Consider the following 27,440-nt stretch of genomic DNA (forward strand, 5'->3'; position numbering starts at 1 on the left):
TCAGGGGTGGCCAGGAGTCTCAGCTCTGGCCAATGAGACGTAAGTGGAAGTCAGCTAGCTGGGGCTTAAAGGAAAACTCTTGCTTTCCTAATAAAAAGGAAACACATTTGGTTTCAAGGCCCCTTTGGTCACTTCGCTTTGCTGCTTTCTTCCTGCTCTGAAGGCAGATGTGATGCTTGGAAGTGCAGAGGCCATCTTGTAACCATGAAGGAACAATCCAACCGCTCAGGATGGCAGAAGATAGAGACAGAAGAGCACTGATAACACTGGGAACCTGCTGCCCTCTAAACATCTTATTATATGAGACAAACAAACTCTTCATACCTATGCCACAATTAGTTGGGTTTTCCATTATCTGAAATCAAATGCAGTCTCAACTGACACAGAGGGGAAGCAAGAGCAGGTGGTCAAAATCAGGACCAAGCTGCTCTTCAGGGAATACATGAGGAGCTTTATAGTAACCTGACACCAAACATCTAGAGAGGACAGGTTAAATGTGCTGGAGCTAATACCCTGGCCAATGTCCAGAGGATGGGACCAAGGCCAGAGCCCAAGGAATGATGGATACTAAATCAGACCAGTCCCAAAGTGTGAGCTTGGACAGGTACACTGACCTGGCCCCTTCCTCAGCCAAATGGCTGTCCTGGGACCTGGTGGCTCATGAGAGAAGAGCAAGGTAGATCAGGGCTTCTGAAGGAATGTGGGGAGGACAATCGACATGGAACAGGGCTTTGTGGGGCTGTCCTCAGGCCCCACTCTGCCACAGATCCCAGCGTCTCCAAATACGGCTGCCTCAAAGCACACACACGACGAAGGTGCCCAAATCTGGCACTGGTCAGCAAGGCGTCAAAGCAGGGCTTGGCTCCCATAACATTCCGGGGCCAGAGCCCATCCTGCAAAGCACCAAACAAGCATGTCTCTAAGCCAGAGGGAGAGGCGGCAGTGAATGCAGCCAGGAAGGGGGGCACGCGGGGCTCAAAGCATGGCTAAGCGCAGGCTGGAGGTATGGAGTTGCTATCTGAATGAAGCAATGAGAGGAGAGCCCACCTTCCGCCGTCGGCGTGCTCTTAGCATCAGAGGTTTCAGAGCCTGGTTCCTCAGATCCATCATCGGCGGGGGTCTGCAGGGGAGATTCTGGAACATATACAATGAGCCCCTCAGAATGGCTGCCTCTCCCCACCCCTCCTTTGGGCTTCAGGAGGAAATGGGGAGCAGTGTCTTTCAGAGCTGAAAATCACCTAACATGGAACCCAGGTGGATGGGACATGGCCACATGATGAATTCACAAAGGGGGGCCAATCCCACTCCCACCTTGACACAACTGTGTCCCCACTTGTTCCCGGGCGAGAGGAGAAACTGCCTTTTAATCAGCAGGTGGTTTCAGAGGCAAAAGCTCTTATATTGACAAAAGGGCAGCTGATACTACAAAGCCAAGCTGCAAATAAACCCACTGTGTGTCTTTTCTGATGGAGAGGTTTATGGGAAATCACCACCACTCATCGATGACAAGTAGACATCAGGAAAACACTCAGATCCAACTCCTTCCTCTGAAAAGGAATAAGCTCAGGGCAGACACTGTCCCTTCTAACTGGACATCCAGTTGTGTGTCCGGACTTCACTGAGCATCTTTCATAGAAAGGTCTCCAAGTACTGACCAACAGGATTCGAGTCACACCTGAAATGTCAGCCACAGTTACCCACAAGAAAATTGTCCTTTCAGAATCCAGAGCCAAGGAGGCCCTGCTGGGCTCCAGGAAAGCCACTCCACCTGAGGCGGGGGCAGCCCTGGAGCCAGTTTTCAGGACAGGGTCTGGGAGGCTGGTTTGTGCACGAAGGACCACCCCCACATGAGAAAAGGCGAGTGGTGTTCAATTGTACTGTGAGATCAGACACCCTTTGCTAACTGAAATGCCAGCACTGGGTCCCCAGCCCTGGGGGCGACCATACAGCCAAAGAAGGGCTAATTTTAGACAAATTTTCAGCACACACACAGCAACTTGGTCCTGGGGCTTGCAAAAACTTGCAAACTGTCTTAAGAAGGCTTTAGACAAAAGGTGAGGAAACATCTGAGGAGCGTCTGCTGGGTCTCGTTATTACTAACCAGCCCTGTCTGTCCGAGCATAGGAGGATATGGCATGAGAGTGCCCAGGGCAAGCTTGCCCCAAGCAGGCTCCCCTGCTCTGTCAGAGCCTGCCATCCTCATCGTTTGCATTAGCCTTGTTGAATTTCTTGGAGGGAAGGAAAGAAGGAGGTAGAAGCCTCTTCTGAATGTCTTATCTGGAAGGTATAAGAAGTTAACCCATTAACACCTTTTAATTTCTTATGGTGCGTTTTTCTACCTGTTAACCACTGTCACCTCACCCACCTGGCAGCTCCAGGCTGTATCTAGTCCTTGTCCAACTTTGAGCATCCACAGAAACACTCTTCATTCCAGTATTTTTATGTGGTTTCTTGTCATTATTCAGAATAGCCTGTCACTTATTTAAAATGTTGCTAGTAAAGTGACACTCTCTCCCATGTCAAATTGCTCACTCCCCATATAAAAATAACTCACTCTAAGTCCTTAGAAGCAAGAATAAATCTGATGAAGAACTATGGAAATCTCTTAAGTATCAACTGCTTTCTTGGGAAGTATATTCTTTGGGTAAGCCAATTATCTAGAAATATTTTTCTTTCACAGCAGTGACAAAAAGGTTAGCAACTTAAAATTGCGTGTATGTATACCATATATGTTAGCATAGATATTCTGATTATGTTTTATGTTAAAGAATTGAGTGATTTTAGGAAACATACGTTAGACAACTCTGAGACAGAAAAGAACTTGGTAAACTTGTTCTAACTTTACAAATTGAATTTCATTTCCCCTCCAAAAAGTAAGAATGGTAAAAATCACTTTTCCTCCCAGACTTTTTTTTTAAAGAAATTTCTATTTGAGAACAGTTTTAGATTTACAGAAAAGTTGCAAAGATACTACAGAAAATACACTCCATACTCAGCTTCCCCAATTATTAACAACCTACTTTATTATGGTATATTCTTTGTAACACTGCATATATTTTAAATTTAATTTTTAAACCAGCCTACTCTAAATAGAGCCTCACTGGCACAATTCACATGGGGCAGAATTCAGTATGTGATGGTTGGAATCTACCCATGAGGGGTTCCCAGGGGACCCGGCTGAGTGACAAGGGGCAAAACAGACAACAAGGAGCCAAAGCTCTGCTTGTCATCTGTGAACCAGAAAAAGTGACATATGCCCGCAGCAGTTACTGTGAGCATCGCCTGAGACACTGGTGGCAATCCTAGAGTTCTATAGAAATGCCCAAATTACCATTTTAAGGAAGTTCCCTTATAAGCAGGGTCCCACAGACTTTATCACCCAAATTGGGACACTTGAGTGTGGAAGCAGCGATGGTGATCATGACACACAGCAGACTTGTGCAGGGATCTGTGGGCTCAGGTCCACAGAGGAAGGAGCTCTAGCCTCAGTCAGGGGGTCAGTGAACGAGTTTGCCTCAGCCCTCACCCCAAGCTACCTCAGCCAGGGAGGGCTGCAGGGAGAAAGTGGGGTGCTACTAACTTTTGGGATCGAGGTCCTAGGGGCCACTATCCCTCATCCACACACCTGGGGTCAGGGTGGGCAGAGAAAAGAGGAAGCGGCTGGAGAAGGATGGGGGTTAGAGGAGAGAGCAGGACATCAGGAGGTATATTTTCAAATGGCCTCACCTTTTGCCCCCTGGGACACCTGACTGGCATGGATATTTCCCCCTCCTTCCCTCCTCCAGCACCTGGTGCTTGGGGGAGGGTGCCCAAGAAGGCCAGAGGGCAGCCTCTGAGCTCCCCAGGATAGTGTGCTAGTGTACCCTCTCTTCCTTCATGTCCTCCAGCCAGGAGCCCACCTGTCTGATCCCCAGGTTCCTCTGCCTTTGAAACCAGGCCCACAACAAATCCTGCAAGTAGGGATTAATTATTGCTCCTCATTCTTCCCCAACCCAGGGAACCTCCTGGGGACCCCATCTCCTTCGGGGAACCTTCCTGAACAGATGTACCCTGGAAGAGGACCCTTTTTAACTTAGAGCTCCACCACTTCCAGCCATGACTCCATACCCCAGGCTGCCAAGTGTTTTTTATTATTTTTAGCATTAAAAGAGAACAAATAGTCTGTTTGCTATTTTGTCTCCTTAGAAATGGGTCTGGAGGGCAGGGACAGAGCTCTTCTTATGCTGGGGTCCGCCTGGAGCTGCTGGCAATGACGCAGAGGGCAGCATACGAAACAGGAGAGAGGGTATGGTGTTCTCCGTGGGACTCCCCAGGCTCCGTGGTCAGTGGACTGAAACACACGTGTTTGGTAGTGAAGAGAAGGAGGCCAAGACAATTTGGCCCAAAGATGGTATTATAGAATATTTAGAGGTTTTAAAGATGCAGTCATTTCGTGTAGGTTCAATAGGAATCCCAGAGCTGACCAACTCACTGAAATAGGGCCCAGACAGGCTCACATGGAGGACATAGAAATAACAAAGCCAAGCATTTTGCACGCTAGTGCATGCGGCTGGTTTCAAGATTAATAGATGTGGCTAAAGTCTCAAGCGACCACCCCCTATGAATTAGACTGACAAACCCCCTCCAATCTTTGTCACGCTTCCATCCCCACATGTGTCAAATTCTCCTCGGAAAGGTACATTTTCAAATAGCCTCACGTTTTGTCTTGGCCCTTTCAAATTATGAGGCTTCACTCTGTTGACAATCCAATACAAGTGTTTAAAATTCCTTTTAAAATCTGGACATGCATGCCTCCTGCCAGCCCCTTACAGAGCAAGCTCCCGGGGCTTATTGTGTGTGTGTGGCTGTGCACTCACCTTTCAGGCCGTGATCCACGTCCCCCTCATGGTCTTGCAGCAGGGTGTAGCCCCCCTGAGAGGGGAGATCTTTCCCGTATGTCCCAGCATGATCTTCCATCACAGTGAACTCCTGGCGGGGCTCAGCCATCCTAGGTCAAGGCCCACCTGAGGAAGGGAGATAGGAGGATGAGGCCTAGCATGCTAAGCTGAGGGACCTAAGTGGTTTGGGTGGTGGGGTAGGGGCAGGGAGAGAAGTGCCACCTCCCCAGGGTCATAGCAAATGGATCTCTGCCTCCCCATTCCCTGACATGGGATGCCCAACCTCATCGAGGTGTCCTGTTTACCTGTATGTGCATTTAAAAAAAAGGATTTTATTTATTTATTTGACAGAGAGAGAGCATATGCAAGCACAAGCAGGGGGAGCAGCAGAGGGAGAGGGAGAAGCAGACTTCCTGCTGAGCAGGGAGCCCAATGTGAAGCTTAATCCCAGGATCCTGGAGTCATGACCTGAGCCCAAGGCAGACACTTAACCCACTGAGCCACCAGGTGCCTGCTGTATGTGCACTTTTAATCACCTCTAATTGCATCAGTTCCTACCCAAAACCACCCTGTAGGCAGGTCCAGGGGGCCTGCCCTGTTATGCCCAGTACTCTTTCCACTTCATTAAAATATAAATGCTGTTGACCAGTAGCTTGATTTTTAAAAATTTTTAATGGAAAGGGTAAGACCACACAGAAGGCATCAGCAGGTATGGAAAGGGAAGCACAGGGAGGCAAAAGTGATCATTCCATCGCAAGGCAACAGCAAAGCAAAACTGACTCTTGCCCCAAATGTCCTGACTCTGCCCACCCCCAGCTCTGAGTTGAGTGGCCTCCCATGGAGGTCAGGGCTGGGCCGCCACTCACCTCTGGGGTCCCCACCAGGCCCCTTAGATGTGCATTCAGAGGACCAGGCTCAGAAGTCCCGAACAGCTGAAGAGTAACATGCATCCCTCCCACTAAGTTCCAGGCGGAGGGAGACACTGCTGTGGTTCCACAGAACCCACTAGAGATGGTCATCTGCTCATGCTCCAGGATCATCTTTATTGAGAGTATTCAGTGCATTAAAAGTAATTCCTAACTTTGAATTTCTGCACTTTCTGAGTACACCATTTTGCTTTGGTTCATTCATGCCACTTTGGGTTATTCCATTATTTTCATTTTTATCTCTGCAATTTGACTCTCCTGACTTTTACTTTATTATCTTCCTTTTTAGGATTTTATTTATCTATTCATGAGAGACACAGAGAGAGAGAGGCAGAGACACAGGCAGAAAGAGAAGCAGGTTCCATACAGGAAGCTCGACAAGGGACTTGATCCCAGGGCCTCCAGGATCACGCCCTGGCTGAGGATCACGCCTTGGGCTGAGCCATCTGGGCTGCCCTAAAGATTTTATTTTTAAGCAAGCTCTACCCCCAACGGGGGACTCAAACTCATGACCCTGAGATCAAGAGTCACATGCTCTACTGACTGAGCCAGCTGGGTACCCCAACATTTTCCTTTTAAATTACTTATCTTGGGCAGCCTGGGTGGCTCAGGGGTTTAGTGCCACCTTTGGCCCAAGGTGTGATCCTGGAGACCAGGGATCAAGTCCCATGTCAGGCTCCCTGCATGGAGTCTGCTTCTCCCTCTGCCTCTCTCTCTCTCTGTCTCCCATGAATAAATAAATAAAATCTTTTAATAAAAAAATAAATTACTTATCTAATATTATTTATTTTCTACTTCATTTTTATTCTTATCTCTGGGACTCCCCTGTTCTAGCTGCTTCTACTTCCTCTCTTTACCCCTCTGTAATTTTTGGTCTTGATTTTTATTTCTTACCCTTTAAAAATCTCAACTGTCTCTGTTTTGATTTATTTTACATGTATTTACTTGATTTGTTACATATATTTACATAAGTATACATAATACGTGTAAATATATGTAAATAAATATATAATAAACATATGTGTTGACTTATTTTACATAGATTTACATTTTTATAGCATTTTGTTAGTTTTACTTTTAATTTTTACCCCAGATTCATGTCCGCTTTTCATTTAATTAGTATTTTAACTTATTTTGAGATCATTTTTTTTATTTTTTAGATTTTATCTATTTATTCATGAGAGACTCAGAATGAGAGGCAGAGACATAGGCAGAGGGAGAAGCAGGCTTCACGCAGGAAGCATGATGTGGGACTCAATCCCAGCACTCCAGGATCACGCCCTGAGCCACCCAGGTGTCCCTAGATCATTTTAGACTTACAGAAGATTTGTCAAAGTAGCCCGGAGGATCATCTCGTTATTTCTAACTTTTGAAATCCCTTTAAAATCTATTTGCCTCTGTTATCCTTATATCTTTCTACATCGCGCTTGTTTTCTTTTAATCTTTCCTTCAACTGTAACTTTTATAATTTTTCATAATTTTAATCTAAATTTAGTCTTCATTTTCTTTTTAAAAATTTGTGCTGCCATTTCCCCTTCTTTAATTTGCTTTCACCTATGTTCTTTCTTTTATTCTGATTGTTTGCATTCTTTGCTTTAAATCTATACTTTTCCTTTATAATTCGTTAATGGTTAGCCTCTAAGGTTTCTGTTTCCATTTCACGAAGTGTTTTCAGTGCACCCAGGAATGGAGGTGAGGGTGAGTTGCCAAGGGGAGAGCTGATAACACAAACTGGAGAGGTTGGAGACTTCTCCTCCCACCCCCGCCCTTCACCACATCTAGCGCCCTGGTTTCCTGGCTTTCGTGATCGATTAATGACACCTGCCAAAGGCAAGATGTGGAAGGCAAACCTGATGTCATGCATTCCCTAAATGCGTTACGAAATTACAGAATGTTCTAAAATCCATGTCTCACCTGCGACAGATGTTGGGCAGGTCACATAAAGGGTGGGCTACCAGGTGGGAGAGTCCACCTGGGGTGGACCCTTCTCATAATGCTTTCCTGACACTGGTGGTGGAGCAGAAAGGTTTCTGGCACTGCGTCTACACCAGCTGGCCACCAACAGACTTGTGTCCAGCTTCATTCCTCTCTGTTCTAGGGAGGACATGCTGGGGTGGCCGTCTGAGCCCTTCTGTCTATCCATAATGTAGGAAGCTAGAAAGAAGCTAGCAAGAGCCACATGACCTAGGAGGGTTTTAAGAATGAGTTCAGCAGGGGCACCTGGCTGGCTCAGACGGTGGACTGTGCGACTCTTGATCTCGGTGTTGTGAGTTCGAGCCCGATGTTGGATGTAAACATTACTTAAAAATAAAATCTCGAAAAAGAAAAAAAGAGTGAGTTCAGGGAGTCCTCTGCTGGGTGGGTGGCCTGTCCCACTTAGGTATTTACTGCCTATACAGAAGGGGCCTCCTTTCATTCTGAGGACCCTGTCCCTCAGAGAGCACTTAGCAAAGACATCCAAGATTGAAGTTCTCCAAATCTTTGACATCTCCCCAATGATGAACAGGACTTTATTTTGGGCAGATCAAAGTCACCATTCATCCTTCAAGGCTTAGGATTTAGGCAGATCTAAGATCTCCCCTTAGATATGATTAATAGACTGTTGCCCTTAGAAAGCCCCAAAAATGTCAGAACACCTCTCTAAGAGGGACTAGTTCCATTATCTGAGAAGACTATTGCTCCCTACCTCGCTTTAGGAAGTAGTGTCTTCCTCACTCGTGGAGCTTCTCAGGATGTCCCTGGTCATCACTCAAAGGCTTGTCCAGTCCATGAATGACTTCCTCTGGCTGAGTCACTAGATGCAGGGAACCCTGTGCAAACTGCTGCTAAAGATTTAGTGAGCGCTATGAAGTTTTATGAGCTCTGTGGTTTTATTCTTTAGGTTTGATCAATTTCTTTCAATGACAAAGTTTCCCTCCTGAAACATGATGGATATTCAGGTGTATAAGTAAAAATCTCATGTATTGGTTTCCTCTTTCATAAAATGCCCATTTATATCCTTTCTCCTCTGTTCAGGTCTCAGCACTGATTGTAATGACTTGAGTGAGAACTTCATGCATGAATAACATCAACCCTTTCTTATGTTTGTGGCAGATAATTTCTCTAGTTGATCACCTTTATTTTGGTTCTTGATTAATTCTGATCATCAAATTTTTTAAAAGATTTATTTATTTGAAAGGGGGAGGGGCAAACGGAGAGAATCCTCAAGCAGACGCCCCATTGAGTGTAGAGCCTGACCCAAGGCTCGAACCTAGGATCCTGAGATCATGACCTAAGAGACAAAATCAAGAGTCAGCTGCTTAACCAACTGAGTCACCCAGGAGCCCCTGACCAGCAAGCTTTAATAGTAATATAAATTTGTGATTTATTCTATTGCTGTGTGGCACATAAAGATCATCAATATTTTCTGCTATGTTTTCAGTAATCTAATTCTTGACACTTGATTTATTAATTCATCTGGGATTTATTATTTAAGTGTATGACATGAGGTGAGAATCTAAACATTTCCCCCTAAATATAATAGTTAAACCAGCGGCCCAGCTCTATTCATAGAATCTGTCTTCTTGTCCAGGTAAATGAACGAGCTACTCTGCCTATTTATCTGTCCACTTTGGTGCTAGAGATCCCCAAGTGAAGCTTTGGATTGCAAGTCTTATTCTCTAGGTGGCCACTCTTCATTTTCTTTTTCAAAACTGTTTGACTTTCTTGCATGTTTTCTCTTCTAGATGTCCTTTAGAATATATTTTCCCAAATTCTCAAAATTCCACTGGGATTTTGGCTGGACCTGTTATGTGCCAAGATGATAAAAACCGCTCTTTTCAGAATATTTAGTGGTTCCTATCCAAGAGCATAGTGTGTCTTCCCATTCGTTCCGGTTCCTAAATCTCTCTGGGTAGAGGTGGGGGGAGGTAGTCCTGAACTCTTCTGCTGGGGAGGTCACTCTTGATGTCTTGCCATCTTCTGTGCTGCCTTTGTGAGCGGGACCCTCACCTTCATCATGCTGATGATTTATGAAGGGCTCTGGGTTTCTGCAGCAGAGGTGATTAGGCTGCAGCTCCAAGGCTGGGAATGACCCAGAAGTGACAGGTTCTCCTCAAGGTGTCCAGAGAATAAATGCAAGAAGCATTTTCTAGGTCTCTATCAGACAGATGTGATCCCTTAGCAGAAAAGCTCTTACTCAATAAGCTTGAGAGAGGAAGCTGGCAAAGTTCAGGAGGGTTTTGCAGAATTCCAGGGGTGGGGGGAGCATTCTACTCTTTTCTCTACTCTTCAGATAGTTTGCCCCCAAACCAGTGGTTGTTCATATTTTAAAATCACGAGTTTTAGAGAAAGCAGTTCTTCCAAAGGAGCTTGGGAGGTATGAGATGCCAAGGATCCATATGCACTATGGCTGGCCACATTCTGCTCATGGTTAAGTCACGAAGTCATGAAGTCCCAAAGCCCACCCTCCATTTATGCCCTGAAAAGATGAGCTCGCCAATTAAAGTTCTCTTCTGACAAACGGCAGAGCCACACATCCCAGCCCTAAGACTTTCAGCCAAAGACAGCAGACTGGAAAACACAAAAATAAGCACAGCCCCGAGGTGGGTACACAGCCCAGACTAGACTAGGTCACCACCCCAAGGATCCCTGTAATCTAAGAGAGATGCACAGACAGGAAAATAAACACACTGGGAGTTGTTTTTTTTAAGGCTGCGCTCTGCTTTCTTATTCTTCTAGATCAACCAATTTCTCTCCCTTCTCTCTCTCTCTCTCTCTTTCTCATTTCCTACTTCCTGTTTTCCCAGGCAGTGACTTAAAGGCAGTAGGGTGGGAGGTAAGCAAGAAATTTTAGGAGAGGCACAAAAGTTGAGTTACCAAGTTCGGAAACAAGGTAAAATGGAATTTTTAAAATTGTGGCTTTTATCTGATAATGGTGAAACTGGGGTGGAGGGAGAAGAAAGGTGTGGGTGGGAAGGGGGAGATGGTCGAAGGAGGAGACTGGCAGGTGCCCCCCCAACAATCTCCAACTTCTTCCTCATTTTGCCAAGGCTGGGCCCCCATGGGTCACAGGGATGTGTAGGTGAGACCCCAGGTCCCTTTTGCTCCTAAAGAATGGGGCCTTCGCAGGCTGCAAGATGGAGCAAACTTTCTGCCTAGCATAGTTCACCTCCTCTGTGCAACTTATCTGAAGAGGCAAAGAGGAACCTTTGTTTTCTGCCCTTGAGGTGTCTAGAGGTGGCTGAGGGAACCCCAGGCACCTAGTCCAGCTAAGTGATCTCTGGAACGTTACCAGGAGACCCTGCTCACCATTTTCCTGGACACTTCCCCATGAGAGAAGATCTAGGCTGACTACAAATCTAGGCAGGACACAAACCCCAGACAGGTAAAGGCCCCCTGAGGCTAAATGACTTGCCCACCACCACTAAGGCAGCCTGGAACCTGACTCAGATTCAGATACTGCTCCCTTGGCCCTGCTGCCCTCTGGGACATGGATCCTTGGCAGTTCTGATGCCTCTGTATGCCCCCACCCAGGCCTTTCCTCCTATATGGTTCTTCAGGGGGTCTGTAGGTTTCTTCTGACCTATGGCAGTCTTTACCTGATGTAGATGAAGACCAAATAGTCTTCCTGCACCTCCTGCCTCTTTCCTATTCTTCCTAATTCTCTTACCCACAGCAATGCAGTTTGGTAATGAGTAATTCAGGTTCTAGAAAGCTCCTTGGGTAAGCCAGGGCAACACTGGACACTCTTTGGGCAGCTTTGGAGTATTAATAGCACCTGCTTATGTGAGTCCTGTCTATAAGCCAGTCTCAGGAACTTGAGAGAGAGAGAGAGAGAGTCTCTCTGTAATGCAACAACCTCATGAGAAGAATCATTGTCCCCACTTTCTGGATGAGGAAACAGACTCAGAGAGGTTCCCTAACCTGTTGAGGGTCACACAGCTAGGAAGAGGCAGAGCAGGGTCTGAATTTGGATCTTTCCATGCTCTAACCCATCCCTAGGCTACTACATCCTACTGGTCGGTGCCTTCCCAACAGACTAGAAAGCACAGCCCTTCTCTCCCCTCCAGCACTGGGGGACAGAAGCTATCCTATCCCGGCTGGAGGGAGAGCCCCGAGGGCAGCCAGCGCCCTGCTGTCACAGTGCAGGTGCCCGGAGTCCGACAAACAGACGGGCTCCCCCCCTCCCCACTCCGCTGTCTTCCCCCTCCCTCCTCCTCCCCCTCCTCTATTCTCCCTCCCTCCTTCCCCCTTTCCTCTTCCCCCCTCCTTCTCCCTCCTCCCCCCTCCTTCCTCCCCCTCCTCCCTTCTCCCCCTCCCTCCTCCCCCCTTTCCCCCTCCCTCTTTTTTCCTCCCCCCTCCTCCGTCCTCCCGGCTTCCTCCCCCTCCCCCTCCCCCTCCCCCTCCCCCTCCCTCCGCGAGCCCACCTCGAGGGCGTAGCTGCTCCGGGCCGCGGGGCAGCCTCGCTAGGGGGCAGCAGAGCCCGGCGGCGGCGGCGGCGGCCGCAGGCTTCTCCCGGGGGCGCCTGCGGTGACTCAGCGCAAAGCCTCCCGCGCTCCGGGGGCCCCCGCCGCAGTGAGGCTGATCGCCCTTAGGCTCCCTCCGCTGAAAAGCCCCACAAGGCACATAGGCGTGCCAACGCACGACCTCGCGAATCTGCCCAACACACTGAATCGTTCCCTTAAAAAGTACGATCTCTTGGCACAGGAGTGCCTCAGTGGAGCTGCTGTTAAAAAAGCAAACACCCTTGGGATGGCTGGGTGGCTCCGTGGCTGAGTGCCTGCCTTTGACTCAGTCGTGATCCCCAGGTCCTGGGATCAAGTCCCCGCAGGGAGCCTGCTTCTCCCTCTGCCTCTGTGTCTCTCATGAATAAATACATAAAATCTTATTAAAAAAATGAAAAAGCAAACACCCTACATGGACCTCTCTCAGAAAGCTGAAGATCCAGTAGAGATAAATCTAGAATCCAAAAAAAACTTTGTTCCCCAAGGTTACTTTGGGGTCCGGCATCCCATGTTTGCTCTGGTCCCTCTTTTGCATCATCAGGAAAGTGCCAGTGCACCAGGGTGGAACACAGGATTCCTCCTAATGACAGGAGTCGTGTTTCAAGTGTCTCCTGGTATGGACTCATTTTATTCACACACCTGCCTCGCCTCCATGATTACGCCTCCTTCAACAGATGGGGAAACCCAGGCACAGGAAGGTTTGAGTAAGTTGCCTCAGGTCTCACTGTAGGGATGCCATGGAGAGGGAGTTCAAAGCCCAGGCAGCCTAGCATCAGAATCTGACCTTGTAAAAGCAGATACTGGTGATCGAATCAAGCAGTGATGGAGATGCCAGGACCCTTGCTCAGTGGAACTAAAGCTTTCATTTCCCTGGAAAATTGCCTCTAGTATTTACACTCTACTCTTTAACACTTAAGGTCCAACTGTTTTACTTTAGGATACAGGGATTAGTGAAAGGGCATGCATACTAGTCTCTGGGGCTGAGGCAGAGTCTGGGCCCCAGGTCATTAAGAAATCCCTCTAGGCAGGAAGCTGGAAGCCAACTGTACCCAAAGGAAGAGAAAGAGCCTCATGGGTTTCAATCAACACCCCCCTTGAGGCTGACTCCTGGCAACCCCTATGGCTGCAGACACCCTTCACTAACAGCTGGTCCCAACTATGAGTGTCTGAGGAGCTGCATCTCCAAAGGTGCTGTCCCACCCACCCCCGCCCCGCCCCTCCACGGTAGCGCACCCAGCACAGAGACAGCCAGAGGGAAGTCCTCAGAGTGCTCAGTAAGATGTGCAGGAGGGAAGACTGCTGGCATGGCAAACCGCAGAGGAGCTCTACAATATGAGCTCATGGTTGCATCATATCACAGTGTACTACGGAATGTTCTAGAACCAAATCTGAACAATAATAAAGATACCCAGATTTTAAGCATCCCTGCCAAATTAAGAGAAGATAAAGGAGCCCACAGAGAGGGAAGCCTTATGTTGGGGAGAAGAAAATGGAATAATCCTGGGCCTCCATCCAAAGAGAACAATCAACAGTTGTATGAAAGCATGAATGAAGGGTGCTTTTTTGGGGGGAGGTGGTGCTGCTGTGCACACACACTGTGTCATGACTGATGTCAGCTGGCTAATGTCCACCATCGTTAGAAAATTTAGATTGTGTCTGAGAGGACAATTCTAGTTTTAAGCCTAAGATTTTTGTTGTATTTTATTTATTTTTTCCATTAAAGGCTTCACTCCTCCTTTGTAGTGGCTGGTATAGTGAAATAGTGCTGTAACATCTGGCAGGGTGACCTATCAGGCCTGGGTGGCCTTTGTGTTCAGAACTGCAGCCAATTTCCCTCCAACCCACTTTCTGACACGTTTTCCATCACTCCGCCTTCAATGAGGACAGCGCTGTTGTGTGAAATCCTGATGGGTGGGAGAGATGGGTTGCTTCGCCTGTGCTGTTCAGGAACCAGCAATGTCCCTGACCACCACTTTAATTCTACCTGAGATGAGTCCTCTGAATTCAGAGCACCAAATGGATAAGGAGGAGTCTCTTCTGATATCAAAGCCAAGAAAAGCAGAGCAAAAAATTGCTTTTCTTGGGCAAATCACTCTTAATCCTTAAAGAGAGAGAGAGACTGAGAGAGAGAGAAAGAAAATGTATTGTTTTATGAAAATGGTTCATAGGGCTCCCTGAGTGGCTTGGTCAATTCAGCCTTGGACTTAGGTATCGGCTCAGGTCATGAACTCAGGGTCCTGGGATTGAGCCCCACATGCAGCCCCACACAGGGTTCCGTTCAGCCCGAGGAGAAGAGGACAAGTGAGGGGGTCCCTCTGGGGAAGTCTCAGAAGTGGTGGAGAGGAGGTAAATGCCAAAAGCAAAACTAGGGAGTCTATGCTCCCCCTTCCATCCAGTGCTGGGGCCCAGATAAAGCAATGGGCAGGCACGGAGAGGATGTGGCAGGTGACTGGCGAGGGACAAACCATGGCACTAAAGTCTCAGCTTGCTGGGAACATGCCCAGGAGCAGTGAGGGAGGCAGGAGTTTGCAAAGCCGCAAGGAATGACCAGAAATTGGCTCCTTTTGCCATGACATTTCATTAGATGGAAACAACAGGGAAGAGGAGAATGAAGAAGGAAAGTGGTCGTTTTTAAGTTGCTTTCATTTCTATTTGTTGAGTCTGAGGACATCTCTGAAAGACGCGGGGGAGAAGAGGGTGGCGGGAGGCTATTGCTAATTAGCAGCTATCCATCAGTAATGAATGGCCTGAACTCAGCATTGTCTCAGAAGGATTGGAAATAAAGTGTCCTTTGAACACACTTAAGAAATGTCCCACCAGGTCAGGCACACCATCCCTGAATTCCTAAAGGTGCCCTGATATGGCATCAGGGCCAGAGTGAATGACAGTACAGTACAGGGGACGTCAAGCTCACACTCAGGCCAGGCTGCTGCTTACTAGCTGGGTGACCTTGGGTGAGTCACTTAACCTCTCAGAGCCTCCACTGGTTGGTCCATAAAATGAGGAGTTTAACTGAGTTAATATATCTCCAGTGCTTAGAATCTTCACTGGCTTCCAGAAAACACTATGTAAGTGCCACCTGTGGTTATTGCCATGACAACCATATCACCCATTAATTTAGCCAAACCTTTCTGCATCCTGTTTGTATTTTCAGACCAAACAGCTTCACAGGGCACAAGGCCCCACCCCACTTTGGATCCAATGACACGTGGTGCCCCCTTGGCCCTCCCAATGCAGCCTCCAGCCAGGCAGGGCAGATGGTGTACCCAGTGAGATCATCCTCTGGTCCCGTGACGCCTGGAGACAGGGCCAAAATCGTGTCCTGGAGCACCCTGCATGAAGCTGACTCCTTTGTAAGAAGGATGGGGGAGAAAGGAACAACTGGCATGGAGAGAGAGGTCCACTCTATATCACCAAGTGAAAAAGGCAGCTTTAAAAATGTGCTTGTACAGAATTTTTATAAACAAAAAATCCAATAAGTATATGTATATGTGCAGACAAAAAGTCCTAAAGGCTGAACAGAGGTTTTCTCTGGAAAGGGAAATGGAATTAGGAAGAGGTCCTCTTGTTGGAATCTACATTTTTGTTTTATTATATTGTTTTATAAATATGCTTATAATCTAATAAAAAGCAATAAATGCAGTCCCATTTTGGTGATGCAAAACATCTGTAACAGTTAAGGACTTTTCCCACTTCTCCTTTGATTCACAGGTCACAAACTGCCTTCAGCTACTGGCAAGGTCAGAGGGACAGGTAGCCAAGACACTTAACGTTGACTCCAGGCATCAGGATCACTCTGTCATCAGTGACGGGGACAGAGCCCACTTAGGCTGACACTGTGCATGTGGCATTCTTACCTGAGGCCATAGGAGCACCACCTGAAGTACCAGACAGGGGTGAAGGCCTGTGGAGCCCAGGGGGGCCCTGGATGGGAGAGGTCAACATGCCTGGAGGAAGGTAACGAGATTTAGGGGTTGGGTTTGCTCACAGCTGGAGTGTAGCCCTTCAGGTACACAGTTAACACAGAGTCACAGATACCTGGACATAGGACTCTGATGTCACAAACCCTTGCCTATTGCAAGTGTGATTACCTAAATCTAGTGAGGGGTAAGGAGTAATGTGTCTACACTCTACAGAGAGCTGCTATTGTTCGTGCATTTATATCCACCTTGTTCTAAAAGGAATTTAGAGAAGCAGGGACATGAAAAGAAGCTCCACAGAGCCGAAGCTATAGCTATACGAGCCCTAGAAAATGTAACTTCCAAAATGAAGTATGTCCTGTAAGATCCCATGGCTATGTCAGAATAGAAAAATAAAAGCTCTTTAGGTAAAGGGGAAACCAGGCAATTTTGCTGCATCTATGGAGGCTGGCAAAATAGTTTCAATATTTATCAATACGATTGATAATATTTATCAATACAATTAAATTAGAATAAAGAAACGCAAATATTCCCCAGCATGTGACCCCAGGTCATGCCCTCTGATCTTGATAAAATAATTATGCTTGACAACATGGAGTATCTAGCTGGAGCTGGGGAAAATGAAAAATTGTATGAAGTGAAGAAATTATCTCGAAAGTCAGAATTTTTATTTTTATTTTTTTTCAAAAGTCAGGATTTAAGCACAACTTTGGAACCGGATCCAATCTGGGTATCAGATCAATTAAAATTGACCCATCAGAAATTCAGCTCAGGAAGAGAGGAAATCAAAACCAGGGCACACATTTAAGTTCTAGGCTCCAAGAACACATTTCAGAGAAAGCCCGGACACAAAATGTCTATTATCCAGCAGAAAGATGGACAATACTTAAGTTCAGAAACAAATTATAGTCCAGGAGGGAAGAAGAAAGAATGACTAGATTTTCATCTGAAAGAGAAAAAGTTGGCAAGGAAGAAGTACAAAACACTCTGAAACATAATAGGAAATTAAACTCTACATGGAGAATGAGAAAGCATTATACCCTGGGGGTGGAAGACAAGAGGAGATAATGCTCGCCTGTCGCCTGTCGGTCATCAGGCAGGAGAGCAGGAAAGCAGTGTGACTCGGTGTGGTCATCCCAGCCCGTATCTGGGCTGCTTCTGGGGTCTTCCAAGTGTCTCAGGAGTCACAATCAGAATCAAAATCATAAAGGAATACTTTAAACTACTGAATTGTAACTTTAAATAGGTGAATTTTATGTCATGTGCATTATGATCTTAATAACGGTGTTTTCAAAACATCGCAGAAGAGGCTCAAAATTAAATTTATTTTATTTGGCTTAATCTAAAAATACAGATGCCCTTCAATTCTCCTGTGGGCAGGGAGTTGGAACCCTGGGCCTGAACCGGCTAGAAAGTGATTCCCTCTGAGGAGTGTCTGAGATTAAGAAGCTTGTATACAAACCTCCTTTCAACTGGGCAATCCGGCTTGGGCTCAGATCCTACCCCTGGGGCAAGTTCTTCTGTGATAAAACAAACCACGAAGGTGGCTTCATATTGCTTGTGCATTCTCAGAAGCTTTCCCTTCTTCTGTGGGGAGAGCAGAGGTCTTGGCCTTGGGCAGGGGGCAAAGAGGGTGTATGGCCCACTATGGTGCCAAGGGGAGCCAGGAAAAATGCTGGGCAACAAGGCACTATCCCAGGTGGATGGGCCAGCAGGTTGGGCAGGTCAAAGCATCTTTGTGGGGGAGGTACAATGTCACATCCATTAAAACACAGAACTGGCCGTGCACAGGGAAAGGAGGGAAAATGAATGGAGGAGACAGAGATGCTGTAGAGATGGAGGGTTAGCCTCTGATGGGCCCTCCAAGCCAGCAGGCCCAGGCTGTATTCACCTCTTGTCCTCCCAAAGCTCAGGGTGTGCAGAGGCCAGAGAGGCAGGGCTCGCTGGGGAGGTGCACACATGCATCTGATGTCTTGGGGAAAGGGAAACATCATAACACCCTTATTTCTGAGGACTTTACCACACATCTCCCTGACCCCACGTCTGTGGGATTAGGCTGGAGACTTACGCATTCCTGAGACATGAGTAGGAACCACATTACTTCCCACCTATCCTCTCCACTCTACATGTGGCCTAGTGTTTACTATCAGATTTGTCACCTCATACTCTAATTGTACCCCCATCAGAGGCTCTTTGAGAGTGGAGACTCCTGCCTTTGTTTTTTTAAACCACTAGAAACAACTCAGTTCTTAGAGCACTACTTGGTATGGGGTAGGTGCTCAGTATACCTTCACAGATGGATGGATGAGATGTGGACTGGAAGACACTCATCCCACTTTGTGAAATGATGTATTCTGCCCTAAATGCTAAGCTCTTTCTCACCTCTGGGCCTTGGCACATGCTGGTCTCCCTGTCAGGAAAGCCCTCTTCTCCCCTTTCCCTCCCCTCTGCCTGGCTAACTTCTACTCAAGTTCTAGGCTTTATCAAAGCACTCCTAGAAGCACTTTTAGCAGCCCTTCCTGGCTCTGCCAAATGCCCTTATGTGTGCCCTAATGAACACTTGTCGCGTGGTGTTGTGATTCTCTGGTTACTTGGCGCTGGTACTGGAATGCTAATGCCCTGAGGATGGAAGGGCCATGCCACCTTCTTCACCATTGTGGCTTTAGCACCTGGCCCATCACTGGAACAAGGAAAGCCCCCAGTAGACTGGTGAGCCAATAAGTGTGTGGGGCAGGGAGATGGGTTTTGGTGGGATGGAGGGGGAGTTGGGTCGACATTAATTGCTAACACTTCCCAAGCTCACAGCTCATGGTCTGTTTTAAACCTGAGAGCCAGCCTGTTCTCTCATGACACAATCAATCCCCTGGGTAACAGATGTACCTCTGACACCCCACTGGAGAGAATGTTCCTCTGTGATTGGAGAAAGAACTCAAATTCTCCTACACCTCTGTAAACAAGTGACCAAAGTAAACTGGATATATAACTGCTATGTCAGCTGGGTGTTGGGCCAACCAGAATGACCTTGAGTTTGTCATCTTTGTCATCAAGCTCTCTCCTGTTTTTGTTTCTCTCCCCTCAAAAAGACTCATTCTCCAGGCATTTTTCTGGAAGCCCCCACTTGGCTGGAACAGATTCATATAATCCTGGGTTCTCAAGCTTGATCTTAAAGAAAGAGCCCCTCTATGGCACAGAGAGGGGCAGTAACTTGCTCACGGTCACACAGTTAGTCAGCGCTGAAGCCAGGATACAAACCTAAGTCAGGGGAACAGTTCACTGAAGATACCCCAAGTAAGGCAGAAAATCACTGTTTTCCATAACATCAAATCCGCGCATTTGATACTACAGGTCAGTTGCAGTTCTGTTTGCTTAGAAAATACCATAACATGTTTTCCATAAGTACAGAAACTTGTGCTATACAGACTAACTTTGCCCATTTCATAGACTTTACCACTCTTCTCTTTGAGTCCCCATCACAAATCTCAATTTGTGCTTCCTATTGGGGAGGAGAGAAATGATCTGATTCCTTCAGTTTACACCAAGGATGAACAAAAATAGGAGAAAGTGAGTTCACTGAGAGTACAGATCACTTTTCACCAAAGAAAAATAAGGACGTGAGAATCTGAAACATGCTCAGAGAGAACATGTCATGTCAAGAGAAACTGTCCCCAGTGCAGGTCATGCATAAAATCCAGGGCTCTCCTCACATGTGGCCCCAGGGACATTTTGGGAGTAGATGTATGTGCTCTGTCACTGGGTCCTTGGAGGCTCAGGATAAAGCCACATCGTATGATTATCTGTTAAGAACCTGTCACCCTTCAATTCTTCAGTTCAAGAGAAATGGTAGAGTAATTAGAAACCACGAAGAAGACCACTTACAATTATAGCACTCTGTACTTTACTTTTCATTCTTGTGGCTCATTGTTTGGACAGCATTTCCAGGGATCCATGAAATGTTGACTTACAAGCAATATCTAAGGGACCGAGAGTGTCTAAACACCTCAAACCAGTGATTAAAGGCTTGTTTTAGGTGAAAAATACAAAATGAGAGAAAAAACTGTAACTGGGTATAAAAGGAACTCATCTTATTTAGGAAAATCTGGTACCAAAAAAAAAGTGCAATGTGACCAAACGTATTATCAAATATGATTCAGATTATCTGCTTCCTAATTTAGATACTTATGCCATTTTTTCCAGGTCTGGTTTGAAAGCTGTAATTATTAAATCGTCTCTTAAGTAAAACAATGCGCTTGCATTTAGTAAATGTGATAGAATAATAGCCTCTCAGAGATGTTCAATATCCTTTTTTTAAAAAAAGATTTTATTTATTTATTCATGAGAGACACACACACACAGAGACAGAGAGAGAGAGAGGCAGAGGAAAGCAGGCTCCATGCAGGGAGCCTGACATGGGACTCAATCCCAGGTCTCCAGGATCACGCTCTGGGCTGAAGGCGGCGCTAAACCGCTGAGCCACCAGGGCTGCCGTTCAATATCCTAATCCCCAGAACCTACAAATCTGTTACTTCACATGGCAAAAGGGAAGCAAGATTGCAGATGGAATTAAGGCTGCTGACCCACTGAATTTAAAATAGAGTGTTGAACCTAGATTATTCTGGTGGGCCCAATATAATCACAAGGGTTCTTCCATGTGGAATATGGAGGTAGGAGAGTCAGTGTCAGAGCAATGTGACATGAGAAAGACTCATCTGGTCAACACTGGCTTTGAAGATCGATGGGGCCATGAGCCAAGGAATACATACAGCTCCAGTAGCTGGAAAAGACAGGAAAGCAGATTCTCCCCCAGACCATCCAGAAAGGAGTGCAGCCCTGACAACACCTTGATTTTAACCCACTGAGACCTGTGTCAGATGTCTGACTTCCAGAACTGTCAGATAAACATTTGTGTAGGTTTAAGGCACTAAGTTTGTAGTACTGAGTTACAGAAGCAAATAGACAATTACCACAATTAATTTCTCTAAGTCTGCTCATTAATGTGGACTCGTACTTTAATGACCACTTGACTTCGGGGAAAGGAAGGAAAGAAATGGACTGGGACAGCACAGCTGCCATGCACAGGCCTTGGTGAGACCCTGTAGCATGTGCCACATTCGGTCTCCCTTACCCTCTAGCAAGGTGGGTATCGACAGCGCCATTGTAGATGGCTCTGAATCTCCAAGAGGTTGAGGCACTTGTCTGAAGCTTCCACTGGTAAAGTGGAAGCAAGTCTGTTGGCCTCCAGAGTACTTTCTATTCTACGGTGTAGCTTTCCTTTCCACTCAAGCTAAATGGTGCAGAAAGCCCACTGGGCCTGCTCTGTCCGATTGTGCACAGGACAGCCCCGAAATGGTGGCCACATCAGCTCCACAGGCCTTTCTGGGTCCCTTCCTCCCTTCCCTCCCATGCCAGCAGAATTGGAGACCCATAGCTTGGTCCTTCCATGGCCCCAGCTTCTGCACTGTCCCTTGAAGGGGTCACAAACAAAGCAGTACAATGCATCTTCATCTGTGCCAGAGAGAGGCAGTAAATCAAGTGGAGAGTCTGACCCATGAGCCACATGGATGATGGCTAACCAATGTGCTCTTGTACCACATACGTACCTGCACACTACAAGTGGGCACTGCGAGAGAGGGAGGGCTCCTTTCCTACTATGAATAGTGAAGTAGATGGAAGGGCCTTCCTCTCTCAGGTGGGAAGAAATGGAGTGGAAGTCACCCCTATGGCCTTCTCACAATGCTACCCAACCCTAGCCTGCATGCTCTGTGTGTGCTTAGGTGGCACATGTGGCTCTTGAAGCCTCTTGGGTGTTCAGGGAATGCACCTGGACTTAGCTCAAAACAGAGTCTGCTTTGGGAACTGTCCAGATGTGGATAGCTAATGATGTAATGGGGGGAGGGCCTTTTCTCAATCAGAGGATAGGATCCTGTTAATTAAGAAGCAATGCTTTGTGCTTAAAAGGCACAATCCAGACCCATCCATTAGTCTCTTCATTTAAGATCACTTTTAAATAAAAGCCAAGCTGAGCTATAGGAAGCATCAATTATTAACGGACACAGAGAGAAGTGGGCTTCTAAGTGAGAGGCTCGGCATTCACCACCACAGAATGGAGGGAGGCTTGGGGACTGAGTCAGGCGTGTCAGCTGTGTACTGAAGTGTACACAGGTTTCTGTGCACAAATGCATCACTGATGCTGTGCTTAGGGGCTGTGTGTGTGTATGTGTGTACCATGCCCATGCATGTGTGTGTATGCCCTCCATTACTGAAGGTGGCCCCAGGATACCTACAGGCAGCAGAGCAGGCCAGCCAGGGAGAAGGTGATATAAATAGGACAGAGAAACCCCACTGGCCTAGCCCTGGCTGAGCAGCTGGAGTTGGAGGGGGGGGCTCAGGGACTAGGGCAGTGAGCAGATTATGAGGCAGGCATGTACCAGCCCCCACCAGAGACCCAGAAAAAGGAGCATCCCGGCCAGAGAAAAACACATACAAACCCTGAATGACACAGGGATAGTTTCAGAGCAAAGTGACCCCATAGTCAACTCCATTCTTGGAAGGCTGCCTGCCACGTGCAGGGGCTCCATGCTGGACAAACGGATGGAAGACGTGCTCCCTGCTCTCCCAGATCTGGGAGGGAAGACAAACATAAATACAGTCTGAGACCACAGGTCAGAAGAGAGAAGGCAGATTGGCTTGTGCCCCAAGAGCCTGTGATTTTGTGAGCTAACTATGGAATAGGTGCAAGAGACAAAGTTGTAGCAGCAGAAAGGAGATGTGGGTGGAGAAGGCTGGAGAAGGCTCTGTGGAGCTGACCAGGGGTAAGACTCAAAGGGAGAGCAGACTTGGAGCAAAAAACCCCTTCCTCTAGGCTGGAGAGGGTGGTGACAGGGTCATTATCAGGCAAAGAGGTCATCTCCAGGCAAAGGGACATCATGGGTCAAGAGTGTGACGGCTGAGACACAAGATGTTTCGGAGAAGCCCAGATCAGAGAGACTTAAGGCCAAGTGCCAGCTAAAAAGGCCCTGAGCCAACGTCGGGAGAACAGTTCCCCAAGCCAGAGCAGCCAACAAGCTCTGTGACAGTCCTGTTTGCTGGAAATTAACAAAGAATGAAGAGCCTGCGTCCTGCAGGTTTGGCTGTACAGCTAGTGGTGGAGCCACTAATTCTTGCAGAGTCCAAATTCCCGTACCGCCTTTGAGTTTTGAGGGGGTAAGTAAACTGGCCCTGGCTGTGTGCCCACCTCTGAGCGCCTTTGCAGGGTGATCCTTGGACCATAAGCAGTGGCAGGTTACATAACTCAACCACAAAGAGGTCCTGGCCAGAACCTCTTCATCAGAAAAGTAACAGCAGCATCAAGCCTTGTGAGAGGAAGATGGGCTTGGGAAGGAAAAGAGAGGGGAACAGATGGGGTGGAGGTTGAGGGAAGAGGCAGCAGGAGAGGATGCCCAGGGTCTCCTGAGGCAATGGAAAGGCCTCTTTGGAGGGACAATTCTCAGTACACCCCAACCACAGCCGGTTGTCAAATGCTGGCGACAGGCTCTTGGACACAGCAACCTTGCCCAGAGAGATCTGTAACTGCAGGCAGTTCCTTCCCAGTCCTGCTTCCATCCAGAGGGCAAAAATACACATACTTATCTAAATAGAAGTGTTCCCTCTGCTCTTCCCAATTATTAACCCAGGGTTGTTAAATAGCTTGTAGGATCAGAGGTCCTTCTTAGAGGAGAAAAACATGGAAAGACCTTGGGCTCAGGGTCCACCTTCTGTCTGGTACGATGGTTACTGTCCTCTGCAGATGAGGCAACAGAGAAGCTAAGCAAGTTGTCCAAAGACACCAGTGAGTAAGCAAGACATTAGCCTCCTGGAGCAGAGAGCTCCTTGGGTGGCCCACAGTCTCAGAAAGCAGGCTTCCGTTTCCCGGAGAACTGTCGGCTTTATATCAACTCGGTCGTGCATTCAAGTTCATGCCTGGTCCTGTACTGACTCAGCAAGCAGAAGTCTAGGAACTGAGGCACCAGCAGGCTGAATGGGTGATGGGATCATTCTGGCAATGAAGAAAAGTGGTCTTTTTTTTTTTTTTTTAAGTTAAAAACCACAGGATAAACCACTCTCTGAAAAGAAGAATAAATTCATGCATCATTTAGATCCAACACACTCCCTTTAAATGTCCTAGTGACCACTAATGATCATAATCTAAAGAGACAAATCAATAATGCAAAGTCTAAACAACAAATGGAAGCCTCTCTCTGAATTCAGAGTCAATCGATAGCAAGTGGCTGGAGAGATCATTCCTCCTAAGAAAAACCTGTGAGAGTTTAGTTCAAACCAATTGCTCACTTCAACCTTCTCAAACCTAACATGTTCTTGCTTATCTACTTTTGTTGTGTGTGTGTGTGTGTGTGTTTTTAAGGTGGTAAATAGAGCAAAAGTTCCATCAGTAAACATTTTAAGGGGTGCCTGGGTAGCTCAGTCAGTTAAGCGTCTGACTCTTGGTTTCAGCTTAGGTTGTGATCTCAGGGTCGTGAGATCAAGCCCTAAATTGGGCTCCACACTTAGCAGGGCATCTGCTTGAGATTCTCTCTCCCTCTACCTGCTTTTGCTTGGTCTTTCTCTAAAATAAATAAATCTTAAAAAAAAAAAACCTCAAAAAAAAATAAACCTCAACATGAAGCACCTGGGTGGTTCAGTGGTTGAACATTTGCCTTTGGCTCAGGGTGTGATTCCAGGGTCCTAGGATCAAGTCCCACATCCAGCTCCCCACGGGAGGCTGCTTCTCCCTCTGCCTATGTCTTTGCCTCTGTGTATCTCTCATGAATAAATAAATAAAGTCTTAAAAAATAAAAATAAAAAATTTAAAAACCCAACATTTTATGGTGCAGACACTGTTGGGAGTCCTGGGAGAGCTGACCTTCAAACCCAGAGTGGCTCCTTCCTGTCCAATAGGAAGGTCAAGGATCTCGCAGGTGGTCTCATCTTCCCTGAACAAACAAAGCATTGCCTTATTAGTTTCAGCCTTAGAAGAATTGCCAACAAAGTTCTACAATCTCCTCTAGGACAAGGGGCTGGAATACAATGTGGGGACCAAGGGCAGGGTAGAAACAGCAGCTGCCACACGGCAAGACAACGAAGTAGAACACTGTAGAGCACCCAGAATCAATAATAAAAACCAGCCTGGTTTTACAAGCATCATGTGCTAGCAATCTTAAACAATATACTAAATAAATAAAATACTCCTTGAAGAAATACTCCTTGAAAAATATTTCCTTGGTCTACATTATAAACAAGTGGTGTCAATACTGTTGAGCGTTGATAACACGGATATAAGGTTCACATTAGTACTTGAAAACACATATCCTTTGGAAAACCTGGTTTCTCCATAGAAGTCACTTGGAGAACTCCCAGTTACACACAGCCCCAACATGTGCGGAGTCGGTTGCACACAGTCATTTCGAGGGAAAGTTCTTAGCAGTTCAGAATTGTGAGCTTGTTTCAGGCGCTGTCTGCAGTTCCAGCTTCTCAGAGACTGCATAGTCCTGCGTTCAGAAATCAGGTTGTAAGTGGTAGCACAGAGGCCACCAAGAAGCTGAGGTACTTCGGTGCTGTCATTCCCTGGGGCCACTTGGGAGTTTTTATTTGTTTAAAATTTAAAACGGTAACACCGAGTGTGAACTGTCAAGGGTAATATTTTTGCTTGGTAAGTGTAACTTTTATTCACATGTGATGTATTTTACTAAGTTTGATATGTTTCAAATGGAAACTTCTTTTTCTTTTTTTTAAAGATTTATTTATTTAAGAGAGAGAGCAAGAGCAAGTGAACAGGGGAGGGGCAGAGGCAGAGAGAGCGAGCTTCAAGCAGACTCCACGCTGAGTGCAGAGCCCCACACAGGGCTCCATCTCACAATCCTGAGATTGTGGCCTGAGCCGAAACCAAGAGTTGGATGTGTAACTGACTGAGCCACTCGGGTGCCCCCAAAACTTTCTAAATTGTTGAGTTATAGTGTTTAAAAAAATAAGCAATAAAGCAGTACATCTGTGGTACGATTTAAAGGTTGCTAAATTATAGGCAACTTTTGCAGATGTCTCACTTTTATTGAACTTCACTTACTAGTGAACAGTGATTTACATAAATTATATCAGGTTGCAACCAGCGATCAAAATTCAGTGGTATAAAAAACTAATAAGAAATTGTGCTTTTTCCCTATTTTGTACTATAATATTTACTTCTTCTTTACATTGTGGCATAATTATATGTGTACAGTTCAATAAAAGAAACATTTTATTATTTCTGTTTCTCTTCTGAGTATTATCTGATCACTTCATGACTATTTCTCCAGATAATTCTGTCGTATAAAGGTGGGGACAGGAAGTGGCTTATAGCACTGTTCTGGAAAGTGGCTTGATGAGTGAGCAACCCCCTTCAACAATCAGCTAGGTGCATTCATCACAGATCTGCAAGAGAATGAAGATGAATTCTTCCCCAGACTATAAATTTCCCTGCTAATGCTCAACATTCCCGTCTTTAAAAATCACATCACACAGTAGCCACAGTGACAGTGAGTTCTGGAATGTAAAACTCAATGATGTGAAGGTTCATGATAACTTTTCAGGGCCAGGGATGAGAAACCCAAGTAGAACCCGCAGAGAGTGGTGCTCCACTGGGATCTGGCCCCTGCCCAAGCCCGAAACCAGAGGCTGGCCCTCACAGCAGCCAGAGCATGTGGTCCCTGCAGCCATGACCTACTTCCCGGTCTTCCAGCAGGGGAACCGGGCAGGCATGACAAAGCAAAATTAAGTGAATTTGGAGTGAGCCCACATCAGAAAAGCTTCTAAACAGTGTTCACCTTTTATTAGGGACAGAAGGCAGATGTCATGAATAGAGGAAGAGTCTAATCTTGGAAATTAAAAGATTGATGGGCGGGGGAGGGAGGGAACGCAGAGTAGTAGAAAAAACACAGGCTTTGAAGATGAAAGATCTGGGTTCAAATTCTCATTCTGCAATTTATTGGCTTATGATTTTGGGCAAGTGACTTAACCATTCTGAGCCTCACTTTACTTGTTTGTAACATGGAGATAGAACCTCATTTCTCAAAGCTGTCCTGAAATGAAGCAAAATCGTATCTGAAGTAAGATGTGAGACCATCTTACTTCTCCTTTAGTTTTCCATAATGACATAAAATATTCTATAGGGACAGAGCCAAAGCCTCATGGGGCTAATGTATCAACCCCCCCTCACCCCGGCCAACC

The 27,440-nt window shown here is 46.5% G+C and overlaps 1 protein-coding gene across 23 annotated transcripts in view; it reads right to left on the reverse strand.

The window, feature by feature from the left end:
* Window positions 1-27,440, reverse strand: part of MAPT (microtubule associated protein tau) — a 101,643-nt gene that overhangs the window by 41,275 nt on the left and 32,928 nt on the right. For 20 of the 23 annotated variants that reach the window (XM_072781308.1, XM_072781305.1, XM_072781304.1 and 17 more), the window contains exons 2-3: window positions 4,857-5,003; window positions 1,048-1,134 (exon numbers count right to left, since the gene is read on the reverse strand). In XM_072781308.1, the coding sequence (XP_072637409.1) occupies window positions 1,048-1,134; window positions 4,857-4,986 (217 nt within the window). In that variant the 5' untranslated portion in view covers window positions 4,987-5,003. The remainder of the gene's footprint in view (window positions 1-1,047; window positions 1,135-4,856; window positions 5,004-27,440) is intronic. The other 3 variants (XM_072781310.1, XM_072781307.1, XM_072781295.1) reach the window with 1 other exon arrangement.

This window comes from Canis lupus, chromosome 16 (assembly GCF_048164855.1).
Source record: "Canis lupus baileyi chromosome 16, mCanLup2.hap1, whole genome shotgun sequence".
NCBI lineage: Eukaryota > Metazoa > Chordata > Mammalia > Carnivora > Canidae > Canis > Canis lupus.